The sequence below is a fragment of the Lytechinus variegatus genome, chromosome 7 (genome assembly GCF_018143015.1).
Source record: "Lytechinus variegatus isolate NC3 chromosome 7, Lvar_3.0, whole genome shotgun sequence".
NCBI lineage: Eukaryota > Metazoa > Echinodermata > Echinoidea > Temnopleuroida > Toxopneustidae > Lytechinus > Lytechinus variegatus.
In genome coordinates this window covers 4,403,197-4,425,517 of record NC_054746.1, presented here as the reverse complement: position 1 = coordinate 4,425,517, position 22,321 = coordinate 4,403,197, and the positions used below count along the sequence as shown (strand labels likewise).

At 36.7% G+C, this 22,321-nt stretch overlaps 2 protein-coding genes across 2 annotated transcripts; one reads left to right on the top strand and one right to left on the bottom strand.

Annotated features, from left to right (window-relative positions):
• Nucleotides 1-638: 638 nt before the first annotated feature.
• On the bottom strand, nt 639-9,341 carry LOC121418253 (COMM domain-containing protein 1-like). The gene is made up of 4 exons (XM_041612009.1): nt 9,122-9,341; nt 6,828-6,986; nt 2,040-2,174; nt 639-944 (listed from the first exon to the last, which is right to left on the bottom strand). The coding sequence occupies exons 1-4, from the start codon at nt 9,296-9,298 to the stop codon at nt 843-845; spliced, it is 573 nt and encodes a 190-aa protein (XP_041467943.1). The 5' UTR covers nt 9,299-9,341; the 3' UTR covers nt 639-842.
• Nucleotides 9,342-9,414: 73 nt separating this feature from the next.
• Nucleotides 9,415-21,128, top strand: LOC121418252 (ubiquinone biosynthesis monooxygenase COQ6, mitochondrial-like). Its single transcript, XM_041612008.1, has 9 exons — nt 9,415-10,088; nt 10,790-10,927; nt 12,222-12,438; nt 13,502-13,709; nt 14,485-14,547; nt 14,951-15,058; nt 15,993-16,195; nt 16,799-16,914; nt 19,609-21,128. Exons 1-9 carry the CDS (start codon nt 9,674-9,676, stop codon nt 19,803-19,805), a joined length of 1,665 nt encoding a protein of 554 aa, XP_041467942.1. The 5' UTR covers nt 9,415-9,673; the 3' UTR covers nt 19,806-21,128.
• The last annotated feature ends 1,193 nt before the right edge of the window (nt 21,129-22,321 follow it).

Below are 22,321 nucleotides of genomic sequence, written 5' to 3'. Positions count from 1 at the left end.
CGACATCTTCAATAATTTCATAAAAAACAAAAGAAAGTTTGAGTGTAAGCAAGGAGTGTAAGTGTGTGACATTATCAACTCTCCCATTTACATAAAACCCATCATCAGATCATTATTTATATATCAAGGACTGATGCATTAAAAATAAATAACATTAAAGGGGATGAAACCTTTGGAACAAATAGGCTTGTGTAGAAACAGAAAAATCAAAGAATAAAGAAAGTTTGAGAAAAATCGGACAAATAATGAGAAAGTTATGAGCATTTGAATATTGCAATCACTAATGCTATGGAGATCCTCCTATTGGCAATGCGACAAGGATGTGTGATGTCACTGATGAACAACTTTCCCTTTGGTGGACTATAAAATACCCTCAAAATGTCTCTTTTTGCTTTTTCTTATGATGATACAAACTCTTTATCCATGATGTATTCTTAAAAAATATGTATTACATGCCCTCATGTAGAAAGAACACATGATCTATGGATAGATGTGATAAAAGAGGCAATTTAAGTGCAATATATACTAAAGTAATGGGGAGAGTTGTTCACAAGTGACATCACACATCTTTTTTGCATTGCCAATTTGCTATCTCCATAGCATTAGTGATTGCAATATTCAAATTGGGAGAGTGTGACTCTCAGCTTCGATTCTACGGTAGGTTGTCAAATTATCTGCGTAAGGCATTATCTTAATGTATGTTCCACAAAAAGTATACATGATGCCGTTTTGTGTTATCATTACTTAAAGGAATAAAATAACTTTTGATATGAAATTACTTTAAAATACATGTAACATTTTCTTTCTCCTTCATAATGAATGAGTTTCGGCAAGACTGTAATCTATTGGCAGTGAGCAATGATCTGTTTCTCTATCTCCTCCAGATTTCCAATAACTTGGTTGAGTTGATTCTCGTCCATCTCAAACCGAAGATGATCGGGATCCTATGGATCAGGGAACAAAATAGAAGGAAATGTTATCTAGCATTGCCAGCATAGTGTAAATATATTTTTTTTAATTCATTATCATTTTCATTGAAAGGAAAGGCCTAGTTAAGAATATTTATGAATGTCATTTCTTGAATAGTATTTGTTCCTGGGCACCTACACAAACTATAACAAGTTTTCCTAGTAGGTTCTGTTTTTATGATTTAATTTGATTGTACTTTTTAATTCACTTTGTACTGATGTTATTTGAATATAATAAATGAGGATCTCTTTGTAAAATATTTTTTTTGTAATTATAATTCAGGCGATTTAGGTAATAAAAAGATTGTTGTAAAAATACCAGAAAATAATGAAAATATTGGTAACTAAAGATTTTAGGAAAATCAATCAAAGATTAAGAAAATTATTAGTATTTCAAGTTAATGAATTGTGATGTCATATTCCAGCAGCTGCCCATACGTTATGTTATATTAAATACATGAATTTACATTTTTGTTAGTGGTCCAAGATGACAAAATTTCATTTGCCCATGGTGAGTGTGAAATGATTTGTCTGTTGATACACTTAAGGTTCATTAAAAGCCATTTTCAATTTAATGAGAAAATGACATTTAATTGTTTTTTTTCAATCACAATACATGGAAAACTGCTCACATATGTCACAAATCAAAAAATTAAACTTCTTATAACTTTTCTAATCTTTGACAGATTTTCCTCAAACATTCACCAATGTTTTGTTATCTTTTTTACTACTATATTCACAATAAGTCTTTTTCTTTATTTTTTATTTGTGTGAACGTCCCCATAAATTACTCTTTTTTATTCAGAACAAATTAACCTTTAAAGATTGGGAAGAAGATACAGGAATAAAATACAGCAAACCTTGAAGAACAAGAAAATTATCAATTATCGAAAAGAGTCTACAAGGAGTTTAATCTGAAAAAAAAAAATCAAATGCAATCAAAAATGAAAATACAAAACATCTATCAAGTCATGACAAATGAATAAAGTGTGAAACGAAAGTTAAATTTTGCCTATAAATTTACTTGACATACCATGATAGAAGTAGAAATATATTCTCAATATACTTTACCTTATCTATATGACTATTATCTGCCAGTTTGAGTTCTACAATTGCAGTTGGCATATTGATTTGGTCTATATGTTTGGCTTGGCTCTTTATATCGATTCTCCAACTGACATCTTTTAGCGTGTTTCCAAATATTGACTGCATTAATGAAATGATGAATTGATGAATTACTGAGTGATTTCAACAAAATAAAACAACTCAATAAACATGAAAATTTATACCTTGTTTACATGCGCTTGTGACAACCCATTCTCTTTTTTTTTATTGAAACATGCTTGCAATAAAAATGTTCTGTAGAATTTAGCTACCCCCCTCAAAAAAAATACTTTGCAGTAATTAAGAAAAAAATGGCAAAAAGAAGCTGCTGAAAACTGCTCATCTAAAAAAAAGAGAGCCAATGGAGTAAATTAGAGAGTCAAAAAGGGCCTAAGCTTTCAATCCTAGCAGAATCTTTGTCAGAGGCAAAATGACAAACACATAAAGTGGAACAACCATAATATAGATCACAGACATGAAACAATAGAAACAAGGAGACAAAAAGGGTATTAGTGAGTAGAGATGACCAATCAAGTTTATAGTGAAGGGGATGAAAGAAAAGGAGTAGGCAGACACAAAGGGCTGGTATAGGTAAGGCCAATGAAAGACCTCAAGCTAAGAGGGATTAAGATAATGAGGCAGGTAACATCAAACAGGATCTGGACCAAAACAGTGATAGAGGCTATGAGGAAAAGATGAATAGCAAGAGAATTAGTGAGAGGTGGGTCAAACAGAAAGGGGAACAACTGATAATGTGCAAAAGACATATAAGCATGTATGATAAAGCATAACAAACTAAGAGAAAAATGTAAGCATAAATATATATCTTTAAGTATTTGTATATAAATGTATCCAAAAGGAATGTATATGAAAAAATATATGGTGTAACTGATATTGTATATCCGCTAGGTGTGAGGGGGAAAAACAAGAGTACATAGTAGAAAAAAAAACAAACATTTTATATGAAAAAAGGAGAAGCATATTGCCTAAAAAGGTAAAGCAAATATAAAAGCTGAGGTTGTATGAGAGAGGGGGTGTAGTGTATTATAAAGAAATTATAGTATACATGTAAATAAGCAAAATAAATATGAGGTAAATCTAAAAGAGGTGAGTGGAGAAAAATATATATAATTATTATATCGCCTGAATAAGGAATAATTGAAGCTGAGCTTGTATGAGATATGGGAGGAAAGTAGAGGAAGAAAATAAAACTTATCTATAAGAGCTGCGGGGAAAAATTATATGTAGGCCTATATATAAATTGAAAGTGAATAGGAAAGATTAATCAGTCGTTCCCCTCTTGGATGTTCAGGCCATGAGGTTGGGTGGTGCTAAGTCGTTTCATCCAGAACTTCTCTCTGCTAGTACGGACTGAGCAAGGACGGGTACCTAAAGATTTGATGCCCTGTAGCATCATGTCAGTGATGGAGTGGTTGGGAAAGTTGAAATGGCGGCCAACTGGAGTGTCCAGCTTTGCTGTGTTGACGGTGGATCTGTGCCCGTAGAATCGTTTCTTTGGTGTGGTCTCTGTTTCCCCTATGTATTGTACCCCACAAACTCTGCAAGTGATGAGATATACAACATTAGTGGTAGTGCATGTGATGTTGCCCTTGGTTTGGTGAGAAAGGCTGCTAGAGTTGCTGGTGAAAGTGTCGCCCTTGTGATTGTTGCTGGTGCATTTGAAGGTGCCATGCTGTATGGGAGTAGAATGGCTAGTGAGGGAGGGCACTTCAGCACGTACAATGAGGTTCCTGAGATTCGGTGGGTGACGGTATGCTAGGAGGGGAGTATCAGGAACGGCCTGTTGGAGACGATCAGAAGTATGTAAAATGTGGTGGTTATCGCACCAGGATTTTGCAGAGAGGGGGTAGATTTGGATGGAAGGTGGTCACAAGCGGTATTCTGTCAGTAGTCTCCTTGTCACTTTTTGGTATGAGAACTTCAGATCTGAGGAGAGAACGAACTTTGTTAATTGCCAGTTGGACTGCCCTGGCACAGAGATGTCTCTGCAAATTCCTGGCATGGAGGGAAAAATCAGGGTCCTCGGAGCAGATAGGCGAAGTCTAAGGGCTGGATGAGTGGAGGTTTCTGTGGGTTTAGTGTACAGGGTAGTGGTGATACCGTTAGACCTTATCTGGACTGTGACATCAAGGAAGTGGGTTTCCTCTTGGGAGAAATCAGAAGTGAATTTGATGGTCCTGTGGAAGGAATTGATGTGGTCAATGAATGTATGGAGGCTATCTTCCTCCCTGGTCCAGATGAAGAAAATGTCATCCATGTAACGCCACCAAATCCATGGGCGACAGGGGGCTGAATCTAACATCTGCTGTTCCAGCTTGGTCATGAAGAGACAGGCGAATGAAGGAGCCATCCGGGTGTCCATTGCTGTACGGAATATCTGTAGGTAGTGCTTGCCCATGAATGTGAAGTTGTTTTTCGTTAGTACATGAGATATCAGAGATTTGATATCGGATATGGGGGGACTGGAATGGCCACTGGCGGCCAAGGCTTCACATGATGCTTGGATACCTTCATCATGGGGAATGCTGGTGAACAGTGAAGAAACATCGAAAAAGCCAATGATTGCAGTCTCGGGTATCTGGTCCTTGATGTCATTTAGTTTCCTGAGAAAGTCTGGAGTGTCGTGAATGTAAGAGGGTACACGTGAGACAAGGGGTTTAATGTGGTAATCAACAAAAAGGGAGATGTTCTCTGCTGGGGAACCATTTCCTGAGAGGATGGGTCGACCAGGGTTGCCAAGTTTGTGGATCTTGGGGAGGAGATACAAGCTGGCAGGTTTAGCATTAGTAGGGGAGAGAAATTTGTGGGCCTTCTCGGAGAGATGCTTGTGTTCTCTCATGTCAATCAGTGTCAATTGGATTTGTAGGGAGAAATTACAAGTAGGGTCAGAATCGAGAAGTGCATAGTGAGATGGATTATTGAGATGTTTCATGACTTCATAGATGTACTGCTGGCGGTCCATTACAACGACGGCTGATCCTTTGTCTGCAGGCTTGACGATGATTTCGGACCTGCTTTTGAGTGATGAGAGAGCCTGGCATTCTTCTCGAGGAAGGTTGTCATGTGCTCTGGTGTCGAGGGTATCTGTGGAGCAAACTTGGGATGAGACAGCTTGAATGTAAGTTTCAAGGGAAGGAACTCTATTCTTGGGTGGAATCCATGTGCTTTTCCGGTAGAAGGGCTCGGGATCACAAGGGGGTTCATCTAAAAAGAACTCTTTGAGACGTATCCTACGATAGAATGTACAGAGGTCTTGGCTGAGAGCTATCTGCTCAACTTCTGGTGGCATTGGGCAAAACTTGAGCCCTTTAGAGAGAAGAGAGGTTTCTGGGGGGATGCATCATTGTTGTTGGTATGTCGCCTAAATCTGTTTGACCGTTGTCGCTCCTTTGTGAGGTTGCCTATTTTCTTGTTCCTGCGTTCAGTGAGGAGAGACCTGTGTTTAGAGAGATCAGATTCAATTTCATCATAATGAAGCCACTGGGTGTGGGTTCAACGAGAACGTAGTTAGTCTTCCAAGCTACTGATGTCAGCTGAAAAAGAATCAAGAGAAGCAATACACTGTTCAGAGAGGATGTTAATTAGTCGAACTGAAGCTCCATGTAAGGTCTGGTTCCAGCGTTTGCGAAGTTCAGGTGTGAGAGTACCGAGACCGGGAGTGAAATGAAGTTGGAGGCCTAGGTGGATAAAATGCGATTGAGGGAACAAAATCTGTAATTGTCCTGGTGAAAAGAGGTCTTGAGGGCCTTCAGCTTGATCTTCCTGAGCTGGTAAAATAAAGATAGATGGTTAGTCATGGTAGAAAAGAGACCTAGAATATAAAAAATGTGTAAAACAAAGAAAATGGATATTCATAACAAATCAAAATATAAAGAAAGAGAAAAAATCGAGTAGATTTGAACTGGACCTAAAACAGAATGATAAAAAGAATACACAAAGTTAATTAAATCAAGCTGAAAAGTAAAATCGACACAGAACAGATCAGAAAAGACCCTGGGATGGAAAGGAAGTATAACAAAATGGGAGAGAAGGTACAATTAGAACAGACAAAGATACCAGAAAAAAAAACAAAGTTATACAAGTTTAACTGTGGAAGGAAAGTAAATAAGAAAACACAAATACACAAAAATCAAACATATGTGGATAAAACTAGACAAATTAGATAAGGAGGATCACATGGGAGTGATACAACAGCAGAAAAGGAGATCAATGGCAAAAAGAAGCTGCTGAAAACTGCTTATCTAAAAAAAGAGAGAGCCAATGGAGTAATTAGAGAGTCAAAAGTGGCCCAAGCTTTTGATCCTAGCAGAATCTGTCGGAGGCAAAATGACAACATATAAAGTGGAACAACCATAATATAGACCACAGACATGCAACAGCAACACTAGAAACAAGGAGACAAAAAGGGCACTAGTGAGTAGAGATGACCAATCAGGTTTTATAGTGAAGGGGTGAAAGAAAAGGAGAAGGCAGACACAAAGGGAAGTTGGTGTAAGGCCAATGAAAGACCTCCAGCTAAGAGGGGTTACGATAATGAGGCAGACAACATCAAACAGAACATGGAACAAAACAGTGATATAGGGTATGAGGAAGAGATGAGAAAAAAAATCGCAGAAAAGAGAAATTGATATTCATATTTTAAAACGGTTTTTTCAATAAATATCACTGAACAATATCAATTGATTAACCAGTTTACATTTTGAAAAAAATGTAGACATAAATATACATCATTACCTGTGAAACCACTTTTTCATGTATTTTCGATCTGTTGTTTCTCCAAAACTTTGTAAAAGCTGTTGCTTGTGCTTGAGATATCCCACCTTCTTTCTTTTTCATTTGCGATGTTAAGAAGGCCTCAAGCTGGTTGAAATCCATGTCAATCGAGACAACATTCTGTTCAGAATAACAAAGATGAATATAAATTTAATGTCCTGATCAGGAATTTCATTTTGATAATGAACTAACACTTTTCTCTTACGAATAGTAGAGTAAAGATGATGATCATAATAATAATACATGTACTCATTACAAAAAATTATAATAAAAATAATACTATGATGATAATAAAATAGTGATGACATTTGATAGCAACGATCTATTAACGATACGCTCAAATTTTTTAATGAGAAATTTTAAAATAAATAAAATAATCCTGATAACGTCATGTAAAGAATAGTAGTAAGTAGGCGCTAATGCATACAGATTTGTCACGGCCAACTTCGAGCAATTTCCCCACTAGATCTAGAAATCGTTCACAAATGTCATAGCAAGTCCCTCGATCACATTTCAAGGTCGGTATACCCACCACTTTTATGAATATCACCATCAGGAATGGCTGTATTTTGGCTTCGATCATGAGGACATCGCTTGAATCAACCTCAGTCGGACATTGCGCGCTTCGCTTGGCTTCATTTTAATGTTGATATGGGCTGAAGTTAGCGACCAAAAGATTCGCCTGCAGCAGTTTGTTCACATGATCTGGTTGCTAACATCAATCCATATCAAATTCAAAATAACGGTGCAGTGAAGCGAAGCAATGCGATGTCTGACTGAGGATTCAAACAATGACTTCGACATTGAAGCTGAATTATACAGCCGACTTTCTGATCGTGATATTTTTGGAAAAGCAGTGAGCATTACCATTTGTTTATTTACCTCGAAATGTGATTTGTCATTATGTTTGTGTATATTTTCTGATGGAAAAAAATGCTCTAACCGTCTCACGTCTGGTCGCATGTCATAAGGTGGTCCAATTTCACGAACAGGGTAAAAATGGTCAAAAATTTTATTTTTTGATATGTTATAGCTATTACCATTCTCTAAATGATGAAAAAGTTTTAAGTCTCGATTACCTTTATTTTTCCTTAAAATAACTAATTAACAGCTAATTATTACATAGACTCAATGTAAATGTGAATTTTGAAATGTGTTTTCCTCAAATTGGACCTGCTGCACATAAAATGGTGTCAAAAGTTTATGCAACATTGGATCACCCGAGTATTTTGCAGTTATAATCTTGAAACATCAATAATTAAATCTGTACCAAAGATCGAATAATTATCTATTATTGTATGCGTATTAATTATACTAATTAATTAACAGTATTTAATTTCACATTTTTGCCCCCAAAATACCTGTTACTGTATTTATATACTTGGCAAAATGACAACATCATGGGTAGAAATGTTTGTTGCAATGATACACAACATTTGTACTAAAAATTAAGATTACAAATTAGATAATTAACCAAATCTCTCCGGTTTACTAATTGATTAGGATGCAGATCAGAGCTGACATACACATGTATTCCATTGCTGCATATTTTCAAAATTGTCAAATTTTTACGACATTTAGTTGTTCCCTGCTTTAAAACACCCAGAAATACTAGAATAACAGTCATATTACATATTATAGTAAGTTGTTAATTAGGTTTAATTAATATTTTATCATTTACCGCATCCACCGGCTCCGCCACCCCTGTTACTTCAAACTTAATGTGCTATAGTTTTTGTTCCTGATATTGTATTGATCTAATTCATAGTATATTTAGCCTATAGTTCTAGCTTCAAAATGAGATATTACTCAATAAATTTGGTCAAGATGCTGTGATGTAGCAACAATTTATCCATGGCACTGTGTGTAAAATTGTTCATACGCCACCCTTTTTGCATACCCAACTTTAACCCTACAGGGCTCCGCCGCAAGCGGCGGAGCCCTGTAGGGTTAACCCAACTTCGCATATGCGACCGTCTATAATTAAAGTCAGGGACTGAGAAAGTGCATTTATATAAGTAATACAAAATGAATAGATAGAGAATAGAGATTGGGGAGAAGGGAGAGGAGGGGCAAAGAAAACCTGGTCCGAGGCGAAGGATCAGGAACTGAGTGGAGAGATCAGTGTGACAGTGCCAGTGGGCGAGGCCGAGGGCCGAGGCAGTGCACTTCGAAATAGGTACACAATGCATACATCTATTGTAATGCGTAGGACTGAATTGGAGAAAAAAAGTGAGGGACTGAGGGTTACTAACCTTGATCAAGCTTTTGCATTTGGTGACCAAAGTCGTGAATTCTTCGTTAGAAATATCTGCAAAGAGTTCTTCTTTCATATATTCATCAGTGATCTCTCCTATCCCAAGATAATCTCGCTTAGCAATGCCATTCAGGAGTCCAAAAAGTTTTGTTGCGGTGGCTTCGTCATCTGCCATCTTGACCAAGTCACATGATGTTGCGGGATCATCTCAAAATATGGAATATAATCAAGTAATTGCTTTCATACAATAAGGATTTAATATTCATCTTAAAAATATGCATCTCAGTTCAATGAATTTTTCACATAAGATATTTCTCAATTATTAAAATGGAATATAGACAGAACAAACATATCTCGATATTTATATATTTTTACACAAGCGAAATATTGGATCAGGAGATGATCCCTAGCTAGACAGACACACGAGCTCGGATCAGGGAGAATGTTTTCAGTTTCAAAGCCTCCAAGAAACTCTTAGTTCAACAGCTGATTGGAAGTAAAATATTGAACAATTATTTTATCTGATACTTTCAAAAGTGCATGAGACAAAATGAACAGGATGCGCAGGCCTCTTCTTCATATTCTTGCTCAAATATCCAGGGCCAGGGGGAGTGCTTATCAACAACAGATAAAGAACAGTTTTTCTCTGCCAGCAACTTGTTCAAGCAGTTTAACATTTTCATCCCAAAAGCTGATCTTTTGTTCCAGATGCTATGGATGCATATCGGGTTCTAATTCCTGGAACCATCATGGAAAAGGATTGTCCAGCGTCAACGAGATAAGGCCTGGAGTTCATAACCCTAGACAAACAGGTGCAACGATGGTGACAATGAATAAAGTTGATTCTGTACCAAAGAAAAAGAGACCCGTTGTTGGAAGTTGGCAGACAACATCCGAAGATGAGCTGTATGATGTTGTAATTGTTGGAGGTGGCATGGCAGGGCAGGCCATGGCTTGTGCTTTGGGTAATGAAAAGTTATTTCAAACATGTGTGTGGAGACTGGGAGGGATAAGTGTGAGCATCAATTTTGTAATCTGTATCTAGTCTTGAGGACTCCATGATGATGTTTTTAAAATATTTTGACATATACTTCTTCATCATTGAGTCTTGACACTCTTCTCATATATGCATAAGAGACTGACCAAAAACAAAGATGGATTTCCCTTGGAAATCCATCTTTTAAGATAAAAATCACGTAATTGGTGGTGATTTTATTTATTTTGTACACCTTGCGTATTCAAAAATTGGTTAATGAAGATATGTTAAAAATTGAAGGTTTCTTAACAGACTGATCTCGTGTAAATCCCTTGATCCGTTTGCAACAAAGCAAATGAAATATGTCTGACCCTTCAACTGCTTCGTTATGATGTAGCTATGATTAGTGATGTTACAAAATGCCATTTTGAAGAACAATTTTAGATAAAAATTATTGTTTAAAAAATACTAAAATTTAATATGTGATTATGAATAATAATTATTATTATTTATTGATTTGATAGTTTCATATAAAATATCTCTACTGATATCTAGCAAAAAAATAAACATAATATTTGCTGACTGGAGTATCAAATATTTGGAAAATGTTTACCCAGAATGAAGCATATTTTTGTTTTGTTTCCTGGTAATATTTGATTATTTATTTACATGTTTTTATTATTTTTATAGGGTTTGAATCATCTCTTGGTGACCACAGGATCCTATTATTAGAGCAGGGAAAGAAACCTACCCAGTTGAATGAGCTACCATCTAAGTATAGCAACAGAGTTTGTGCTCTTAATCATAACTCAGTGAAACTTCTTTCAGGTGAGGTATAAATAAGCTCTGATATCAGCAGTCTAATATTTTCTGAAAATTATCTTTACTTTTCTATTAGTTTGGGTCTTACCTCACCTGTAGCTTGTTAGATTTCCTTCTGCTTAGTTTTGTCATTGCAGTAGAAGTAGAATGTTACTTTTAAATTTTAGCATGTAGAATAGGCCTATTTTCTTACCTTAGTGCAGACTATTATTATATGGAAAACACATTTTTCACCTCATACTTATAGTGAGTGATTGTATTACCGAACGTGTGCATCGTACGCATATATGCGCATCAGAAAATAACTTCATACGCTCAAAACTTTGCAACGTCCTTCCAAAGGGAACATGAATAAGAAAGACGATAAAAAGTGCTGAAAAACACATTTTCAAAGTCTTAATATTCTAAAAATAATAAAAATATGGTCAAAACAGCTCATTAGTGATTTTGTTGTTTACTCAACTTTTCCCATATAAATAAATGTTCGGTAATACGATACCTTTTTCAAGTGACCAAAAAATCTCACATGCGAACAGGGAAGCCGATATAAAAAAGAAGAACAATTTCGGCAAAATTGTTACATGTAGGTAATTGAGTATTTATGGTGACAGTTTGATGAACCATTGTGCTTGCCTGATTTTTCTCTTTTGATTCAAATCAACATTTTTCTGAGGTGGACTTGACCTTTAAGGCCTGTTTTGTGACCTTTTTTTTCTAACAAAATTTAATTGAAAAATGCTCACTGTCTGATGATAGCCTTCCCATTTTAAGTTTTTTTTAATGTGCCTCTCATCTCTGGTAATTCCTAGATACTCCCAGGTCTCACGCATGATGTGTGAGACTCCCGTAAAAGGGTCTCTTGCTAATCCCTCAAATCTCTTTCTCACGTATACATCACAGCATAGCCTTATATACACAATTCCTGTGATCTCAAGTCCCAGAAAGTCTCACACGTAGCTGGGCCCCATTATACAAACTGTTACGATTGTTGCAATCAGTCGTAATTCTATGGAAATCCGTCCATATCATAATTTTTCTTCAGGAAATTGGCACAATGTTTTTTGTAAACAAAGAGAAGCACAGCAAATTTTCAAGAAAACAATGAATGCACGAAAACACATCATAATTAGAAAGTATTTTGAACAAACATGCTTAATAGATGTTGATGTTGCTGGCTTACCATAGTTGCAACTGATCGGATCTATCACAACTTTTTGTAAGACGGGGCCCAGGTCCGTGAACTTGGCATCTCTGGTTATAATGTTATGTTTATAATTATATTCAATTGACATGTATGCAGATGTAGGAGCATGGCATCACATGACCGAGATGAGAGTCAAACCATTTCGAAGGATGCAGGTTTGGGATGCTTGTTCGGATGCCCTCATTACATTCAACCAATCAGTCGACCTATCGGAAGACCTAGCTTACATCGTGGAGAATGATATCACGAATGCTGCCCTCTCTAGACAGCTTGGAGAGGTGAAATCCAACGTTGAAGTGCAGTATGAGAAAAGGTATGCGACTATGTTTACTGTGATGTTCTATTCTGATTTAAAGGGAAAGTTCACCCTGACAAAAAGTTTATTGCAAAAATATTTTTTAAAATATTTTTTTCTGCTTTTTTTACAACAAACTTCTTCCGGGTAAACTTCCCCTTTAATAGCAGGTGAGAGGGTCGTTTCACTCAGGGGTGTTGCAAGAAAATATCAATTTATAAATTTCTGATGCAAATTTACAATTGATATATCAATTTGAATTAGAGCAAAAAAATTTGAACTCTTTGAAAACAATGCTCCCAGGGCTTACAGCACCTTAAATTAAACCTACTTGAGATTCTGACCCCTGTATGATAGGAAGGGCAGGTTCCTCGCAGGCATCAATTGTTTTGAAAGTAACAGCAGTGGGTGGTATTAGATGGCTCCAAATATTGTAAGTAGTTTGGCTGTACAGTAGTTAAAGGACAAATCCATCCCAACAAAAAGTTGATTTGAATAAAAAGAGAAAAATCCAACAAGCGGGACACTGAAAATTTCATCAAAATCGAATGTAAAATAAGAAAGTTAGACATTTTGAAGTTTCGCTTAATTTCACAAAATAGTTATATGCACATCCTGGCTGGTATGCGAACGAGGAGACTATGACATCATCCACTCACTATTTCTTTTGTGTTTTATGATATGAAATATTCTATTTTTCTTCTCATTGTTAAGTGATACAACGATTAATTCCTCCCTGATTGAACATGAACTAGCATTAATTAATACTATATGGTTCTGTCAAGTTAGTCCATATTGTCGAAATTTGTAACAAATGAAATTTTGTATAATTCAAACAACAAAAACAAAAGAAATAGTGAGTGAGGGACATCATCGACTGTCTCATTTGTATGTCACTGAGTTGTACATATCAATGTTTTTCGAAAAATTAGCGAAATTTTAAAATGTCATAACTTTCTTATTTTACATCCGATTTTGATGAAATTTTCAGCATTAAGCGTTTTCTCTATTTTATTCAAATCAACATTCTCCTGTGGTTGACTTGACCTTTAAATATTTGATGCTCTTTTTGTCTTCCTAGACTGAACTCCATCCAGATCCCACCCCAAGGATTGTTTGAAGAGGAGAGTTGGGCCCAGCTTCACCTCGATGATGATAGCATCATCAAGACCAGGCTGGTTATAGGAGCTGATGGAGCAAGGTCTGGTGTCAGGAGACTAGCTGGACTCAAAGAGATAGGATGGGACTATGATCAGTGGGGTGTGGTAGCTACTCTTCAACTTGCAGAGGTAAACAGATTGCTGTGTTCAGAGAGGATTATTATTTTTCTTCTTATTATTTTTTTTCTTTTCTTTTACTATTTATGTTGCAATAAATCGATTGAAATGATGATTGATCCACATTCGTTTCCCTCAAATTAATTGTTGCCAGTTTCAGTTGTAAAATTTCAATTCATGTTTCTTTTCATATTCTTATAGTGACCTGGATGGAGGGAAAGGGGTGTGGGAAGGAAGACCTGTGGGTCATGGTAATTTAGTTAAAGAAATGAAATGGAATGGGCGGGAGGATGGGACTATGACCAGTGGCGTAGTTACACTTCAACTTCACTTGGTAACTGATCGCAATGTTCAGAGGCGATTGTAACAATTATCTGAAACAAGAAATGAAATGAGATGGGACTATGACCAATAGGGTATGGTAGCTACTCTTCAACTTGCAGAGGTAACTAACAGATTGCAATGTTCTGAGGCGATTATAACAATTATCTGAACACAAGAAATGAAATGGGATGGGACTATGACCAGTGGTGTAGTTACATGTAGCTAATCTTCAGCTTGCGAAGGTAAAACATACATTCTTGAAAATTTGATTTGGAAAAGAGTACTTAGGCATATGAATTGCCTACATACTTTTAGTTATACAAGACATAAGTATGCAGATGTAGGATATCACATGAATTCTCTCTTTTTTGGGGGGGGGTGGGGTTGAAAATCCTTTTACATTCATGAATTATTATTTATGATTCAGTAAAATCAATGCATGTCGATTATATTTTTATCACAGCCTACTGAGAATGTTGTAGCTTGGCAGAGATTTCTCCCGTCTGGCCCAATCGCATTGCTACCAGTAAGTGATGAATGTAACTTTATATCTATCTGGAAATTCTGTTAATTCATGCCTGATTCTGTGTTGTTTGTGTTTTATGAGAGAACTGTTTAAAAAGTTCTCCCCGTTAACGCGTAAACATCTCCATTGCGTGTACTCAATACTTGCACTTTGGTTTGATGTACGTGGAATACGGATATCCTGGACCGATAATTTATTATGTAGGCACAATAGGAAAATGACAAATTCGCAGAGGAGGGGTGTATGAATGTTATTGTCCCTAGTCATTCAGCTGAACACTGGCTGTGCTTTTGTGACATATTTTCCGTTGAGTTTATCAGTCAGACAGACAAAATATGTGTTAATGTCTTTTCTCCAAAGTGCCTCATTCAGGCAATAATTTGTTTGTTTGTTTATTCTTTAGTTAACTGATGATCAGAGTTCTTTAGTATGGTCAACCAGTAAAGAACATTCCAAGGAACTAGTCAACATGGATGAACATGACTTCACAGAGGCTGTCAATAATGCGTTTGTAAGACGACTTAATTATTTGACTTATTTCTCTAGTGTTTTGTGTTTCAGTTGTAAACTCAGCAATGAATGATTCAGAAGCCTGTATTTTGAACTCGGGTTTGAATTAAACTGGTTTAAAGTTGATTAATTATGGAAAGCCAATTGTGATATGATTCTCTAATAGTTGGGGTCCAGTGTATCTGCTCATTTGACTCTCAAATCATACTTAATTGCGTGGGAAGGATAATTATATAGTTGTTTTCACCATAAACGAGCACAGTAAACAGAAGCATACAATGTAAACAAAATTTAGACATATTTGGCTTCCCATAAGTTTAGCACAGAGTAAGACCCTGGTCTAAATTAAATCCAACTTCAGAATATGAACCGGAGTGGCTGAACAGGTCACTCTCATTTTGCTGTGTAAGCATGTAAGCAATAGTTCTTATTTTCTACCTTATTTCAGGGGCAGTGCCAGATTATTTTGGTATCTTGATGGGGGGGGGGGGGCGATGATCTGTAGTTGATATCTTTTTCTAATTTGCTTGAATAAAAGGGGTAATAGAGTTACCCAACTCTGACCTTGCTCTTCAATATTGTATCCTCTCTATTCATTTTCAGTTTTCACAAAATATTGTAGGAGGTGGTCACCCCCCCCTGCATTAATAATAATAATTGCAATTTATTAGGTGCCATGTCCATCTCGTTAGAGATGCTTAAGGTTCACAAGTTAAGGGGGAGCAAAAAACAACTAAAAATTATTGATAACATGAGCTATAGAGGTAAGTTTTTAGCTTAATCTTTGATGCTCAACACACTTGCTATCCCAGATCTCTCTTATGTGGATAGGTAAGGATTATCTCAATATATTTCTTGAAGTCCTTACACTAATTACCTAATACCAACAGCACTTATTCATCCAAAACCTTATTTCTCTGTTATTGATGTTTAAGTGGGACGATAGTCATCACAACCAGTCTGTCGATGCTGCTACTCAGTTGTTTGAAGGTTTACTATCGGCTGTTAAACCCGATGGGTCGTCTATCCGTCAGCTACCACCCAGTATCTCTGGGGTAGATGCGAGCAGTAGAGCATCGTTTCCTCTAGGACTATGCCATGCTCCAAGGTATATCACAGACAGGGTGGCTCTTATTGGGTAAGTGTCTAGGGATAAAATTGCTTGAGACTTGGGGCTAATCTGCCCCTTAAATTCTTGGAGCCCTGGGAAAAAAGAGCTCTCTCTTCATTCCTTGAAATGTTAAAGTGTATCCTATGTTTCAGATATTGGCCATCAGAAATGAAGTCACTCCGAAACTAAGAAATCATTTTTTTACTATATGTATCTGAGATTTAAACACACTGTCTACTAGAAGATGGTCTAATTCACAGATTATCTAACACCATCATGGCTCACCCACTTGGAAATCAGTTCCAGTGTTGTATCTAGGATTTTCTTCAGGGGGGATGCAAATTCTTCCACCAAAAATTTTGACAACAAAGGTCTTCAAGCTCATGGGGGGGGGCAGGGATATGTCCCTTGCATAGATTGTAACTAGTCAGGGGGGCAGACTGTCCCCCCCCCCTGTAGGTACACTAGTGGTTCCAAAGCAAGACATACAAGACATAAAAGAAGCAAAACTTACTATGTTGGATTCTTACTTCAATAGCCCTTGTGAAGCACATATATAGATAAAGAAATTGACCAGATATGTTTCAACCATCTTTCAGTGAATTATTTGATCAAAATTTGTCCTTACAGAGACGCAGCTCACAGAGTACACCCACTGGCCGGTCAAGGTATCAACCTTGGTTTTGGCGATGTAGCATCCCTCACAAAGACACTATCAGAGGCAGCCTCAATGGGAAAAGATCTTGGTAAGATGTTTCACATGTCTAGTGTGTATACCACCTTGATCAAATCCATTGTTTAGGTAACTCTGCCAGGGTGCTACAGAAGCACTTGCCCGATTACCTGGGGCAAGTAAAAGTTAAGAGTCCGGCAAGTATTTTGTAGTAAAGACTGAAATTACTTCCCCGAATTGGGCAAGTGAAATTCACACAGAAAGCAAAATTCTCACAGTAGAATGACCAAAATTAGGGTCAATATCATATCATATTGACCCTAATTTTGGTCATGGCAGGCAAGATAAAATCACTTTGGAAAAAGAAATGCAATAACATGGTAGATCAGTTCATGTCAAAAGAGAGAAAAAGGTCAATTGTTTATAAAACCGCAAAACTTTCTTTCGAAGAGGTAAAACTTTTTTTTTCAAGGATTTTTTCGGGCTAGTGAAATAGATTTTTTGGGCACGTATATTCCTACTATTTAAAGATTTACTTGCCCGATCACCCGACCAAGCAAGCGCTTCAAAAAAGTTATGTAGCACCCTGCTCTGCCAAAGTCAAATCTTTTGGGAAAACACAAATCTCTTCTAAGGAGAAATCTGACTTCAAAGAGGTCCATAATAATTTCACTTTTGGAAGATTGACTTCCGCGGAGTTACTTTTTATGGATTTCTCTTGGTGTGGATGTGAAATATAGGGGAAGGCGGGGTAAGTTGAGCATAGGGGCAAGTTGAGCCACCACCCCCAGGCCAATAATGAATGAGTCAGACATTGTGGTGGTGTCATGTATTGATGACCCATAGCATAACCCCTAACCCCACCATATTGTTTTCAACTTTGAAACAAAAAGTAGTTTTTTAGAGGGAAAAATATGAATTTCAGCCAAAAAAGTAAAAAAGAGTGTGAAATAGATAAGTGCTTTATAAACACACACGTCTTTAAATATAATAAAGACACGATAACAACATTATTAGTCCAGGTATGGATCTTCATTCTTGTCATAGTCTTTTATATGATGGATGCATAATAAATGTGTGGATACAAAATTATCGCACTAAGTTCGGACTGGGGTAAGTTGAGCCAAACAGCATGGGGCAAGTTGAGCCATGGTAATTCCTATGGTAATGTATCTTAAAAAACAAACCATAAAAAATGATTGAAATGCTGGCTGAAAGGAGCAAATTTACATGACTGCTCTTTTCCTTTTAAAAGATTTTAGTATTTATAGAGAATTAGCAAGTGAAAAGACTTTAAACAAAAAATTGACATGCTGGTTCTCCCCTCATACATTTTGTACATAGTTTCTGTGGCTCAACTTACCCCAGAAGGTGGCTCAAACTTACCCCATATATGGGGCAAGTTGAGCCATTTGACATCTTTTTTTTCAAAGGTCACGATGACTTTCAGTGTGGGGATAGAAAGTTATATATAGGTGGATTATATTCCAGAAGAATTAGATTTCAAGGCAAGGAACTAATTTCGACAAGATTATTAATCATATCAATTCTAACATGCAAAAAGCAAAAACTGTCACAACTTACCCCGCCTTCCCCTACATATTTTGTCTTTAAATGCAGAAAGACTTTGTCACTTTTTAATTTTATAGTTCTAGTATTCAGGTAATTCCCTTATCATGTTTGGTATTTATGGGAGAATAGTGATTCAGGATAAGTTTGTCAACAAGAAGAAAGAAATGTTTAGCTGATTGAGGTACATCCAATTTTTTTTTTTTTGGGGGGGGGTTGGTGGTAATGTACAATTTGCGATTTTCAACAATAATGTTTACATTTTGTGTATGCTTTAAATGCTTCAAGTTATATACATGTGAGAAATTGGTAAAGTTATTGCTTAGAAAGGTATTGTGCTGAAGCTGGGATAGTAGCATGCAGAGCTTACGCAAAGAGAAACAATTGTGTTAAGCACTACCGTATATAAATGTAGTCTGCGGACACAGACCCTGATAGAAACTTTGATCAACACGTGGGTCTTCTTACAAGACTAGAACATCCAAAGCTCGCTGTTTCAATTTTCTGGCCTTCAGTACACAGACCATTGTAGGATGTGAATTCAGCCCACTTAAAGTGATCATTTCACTCTGTTCAGATTAAACAAATCTCGTGTTGGTTCCTAAAAATGGGCTGAACATGGTTTAACAAATACAATCCGACAAGTTTCAAAGTATCGTATCTGCAGGAACTTTGGAGATGTAAACCCAAGTTTGAAAAATAATTGGGGGTTGGTTTCAATGAATATGTGTATACAGCGAATCTGTATATTATTACAATACCGAAACTCTGGATGAACTCAACATGATCTTCAATAGCCCGAGTGAATCAGTATCTACAAGGTACACTGAATGTACAGTGTAGCTAATAATAGTGTGTGCATAGGAGAAACACAGCAGAAGGCAGTCAAACACAGCCAAAAGTCTGTTTGAATTTGAGAAAACTGGGCATGAGATGAATGCGTCTTACGGATGGTTATCAACATAAGGTTACAAATTGCGACTTGTGTCTATATCAGAGTTTTTCATCCTGTATTGTGGTCTGTTTCAGGGTTCTTGAGGACAAATACAAGCACTCAAACTCTTGTTTTCATCTTTGTTTGAGAGCTTTTGAAATCAGCTGCTTACAAAGTGAAACGATCCCTTTAACTTGTAGTGAAGGGTTTGCAGGGCAGTTTGATATAGGCTGCTGGGCAGTTACATTATTTCTCATTTCATAGGTTCTGTGTCCCATCTTGAGGAATACGAGACAGAGCGTCAGCGTCATGTTCTACCTGTCATGGGTACTATAGACATCCTCAAGAGACTCTACTCTACCAGTAATCCTGCAGCAGTGCTTATCAGGAGTCTAGGACTGCAGGTCACCAATGCTCTAGGACCGGTCAAAGACCGCATCATTGCTTCAGCTGCAACTTGACATTTTGAGTCTATTGAATGAACAGTAGCACTGTGCTGAAACACTCTAAGCCCAAGATACACATACGTCAAAAAGTGGACTGAGGCTGGCCCGAAGGTGGCTCGACGCATCTGTATATGCTCACTATTTTTACTGCCGAACAGGACTGAGAACACCTAAAAGGCCTAAACTGAATTAGAAATAGGTACAATAGCGAACAATAATTATTGCTAATGAACAATACAAAATGTCATCGTGAAAAGACAGGCACTTGAATAGTCGTCATGGAAAAAGAATCTCAAAGTGGTTTGTCTACTTCTGGTGTATGTGCAACACTACCCTAATTTTAGGCTTTAGGCCGGTGTCGGAGGCTGCTTCAAACTGGACGCATGTGTATCTTGGGCCTTCCATGGGCCAGTTATGTAACTTGCTGCGTTGGAAAATGACTAAATGATAGCATATCAAGGGATCGGAAGATAGTTTTGAAGCAGATTCCAAAATTATTCAAGGATTGGATTTTTTTCTTTGGAGGAAAAGATTTAGTTTGTTAAATCCTAAATGATGCTCATCAGGTTATGACAGAAAATACTGTCTTCATCACCAATTGATTTCTATAGTATGTACCGGGTATTCCAAAATGAGATGCAACATGGCAAAATCTTCCTCCCTCGTCACTAAAATCCTTTCCACAAAAAACATTTTCACTAAAACCCTTTTCATGACTTATTGCTGGGGGCACTGCATATCTAAAAAACGTTTCTATTCATGGAAAGCCTATTACTAAGGATCATTTTGGAAAAAAATGTGTGTGAAATTGATTTTTTTAAGACGTGTATGAATCAAATAGTATGATTTACATCTAGGGCCAATGTTTAACGTTTCGTCCAAAAGAAGTTACATAGCTTTAATAATCCTCGAATCTGTCTATTTGTAACTTCACCATGTAGCTTTGGATTACAGATGCACACCACAACCCACAAGGTTCAATTTTGTTTTATACACTTTTTTTTAGTATTGCCCACTTAATGTTATATCATTATGAGGATCTATTGTTTGAATTTGACATTGTTTTAAAAAAAAGGATGTCAACTCTCGGTCTGCCAATATAGTACGGTAACTGGAAATTTCTTTTTTTTTAGAATGGCTATAAATTTGGGCAGCTGGAGGGTTGATAAAGAAATCAATCCATTCTCTTGATTGCCAAGTGATTTGTGTTTATGGATAACCTTTTTTTTTAATTAAAGAACAAAAATTTGATTCTATGCCTTCCACTGGTGTGAATATTTTTTCCTTTTTTGGAACTTATACTCTTCTTCTTCTTCATCATTACCATCATCATAATTACCGCCACCATCATCAACATCATTATCATCATCTTCTTCTTGATTATGGTCATGGTGGTCGTGGTCGTCACCACCACTACCACCATGATCATCACCATCATCCTTTTTTGGGGGAGGGGGGTGGGAGGCAGCTGTAGACTGTTCTCACAGATTATTGCAAGTATGACATTGCAGTGAAATCAAATACAACAGCACATGATGATTCATTCTATACATGATTCAAAACCGATTTTGATATTCAAGTCATACAAAAAGCCACTTTTGACCATGAAATCTTAAGAGAAATAAGGTTACAATTTATTTTCTTACTATCACATTTATAATACATAGGATAAAAAGTACACAACATATGTCATTCAAGATAAGATGAATTTCTTAATAATTCTTACAATACATTACAATAAAAATACGAGGAAAAGAAAAGTTGATTGCAGGCATCTATCCACTAACATTACCAAGGAAGACAAGTTTGTTTTGTTATGTGGCATATAACAAAACATTTTACACAAAGAATTGAAATTCCTGGCCTTGATCTTACATCAGATCAAGAATTTTCCTTCGATTCAACTCATGATAATGGTGTCATGAACTTGGAAAGTAGTGACCCAACCAAAGCACTGCTAAAGACTTTGTTTAACATAACTTCTTGGATATGTGATTTTTCCAGATGTTTTTTATTCATGATTCCACTCTTCAAACAGAGGACTCGTGAATAAAATAGCGTATCTAACCATGGTAACAGACGTCAATTTGGCGCACAGTGACAAAAGCGCGTCAAAATTGGACATTTTTATACATGCGCCAGATACGCGCTAAATTAAGCGTAATTTATACAGGAAATCTGCATAAACCATGGACTCAACCATGGGTTTTCAAAATCGCCTTTCTGAATTTGGGCCAATGAGGTGGAGGGGGTTACCTACAAGTTCCTTTTTTTTATACATGTAAAAAAATACATAATGTGAATGGAAATTCAAATACATGTATCAAATAAACCTACATGACTTCAAAGGTCAGTTCCAACATTTCATGGCCTAACATATGCCATGTCCCTGATCACCCCCCCCCCCTCCTTACAAGGAAATAACACACAAAATGTTTATTCCTTGTTTCTTTCATTAGCAAGATAGCTTGAGTGATAAAGCTTGTTGAAATGATCCTGATGACAATTAGGTCAAGGACAAGGCAAAAGCG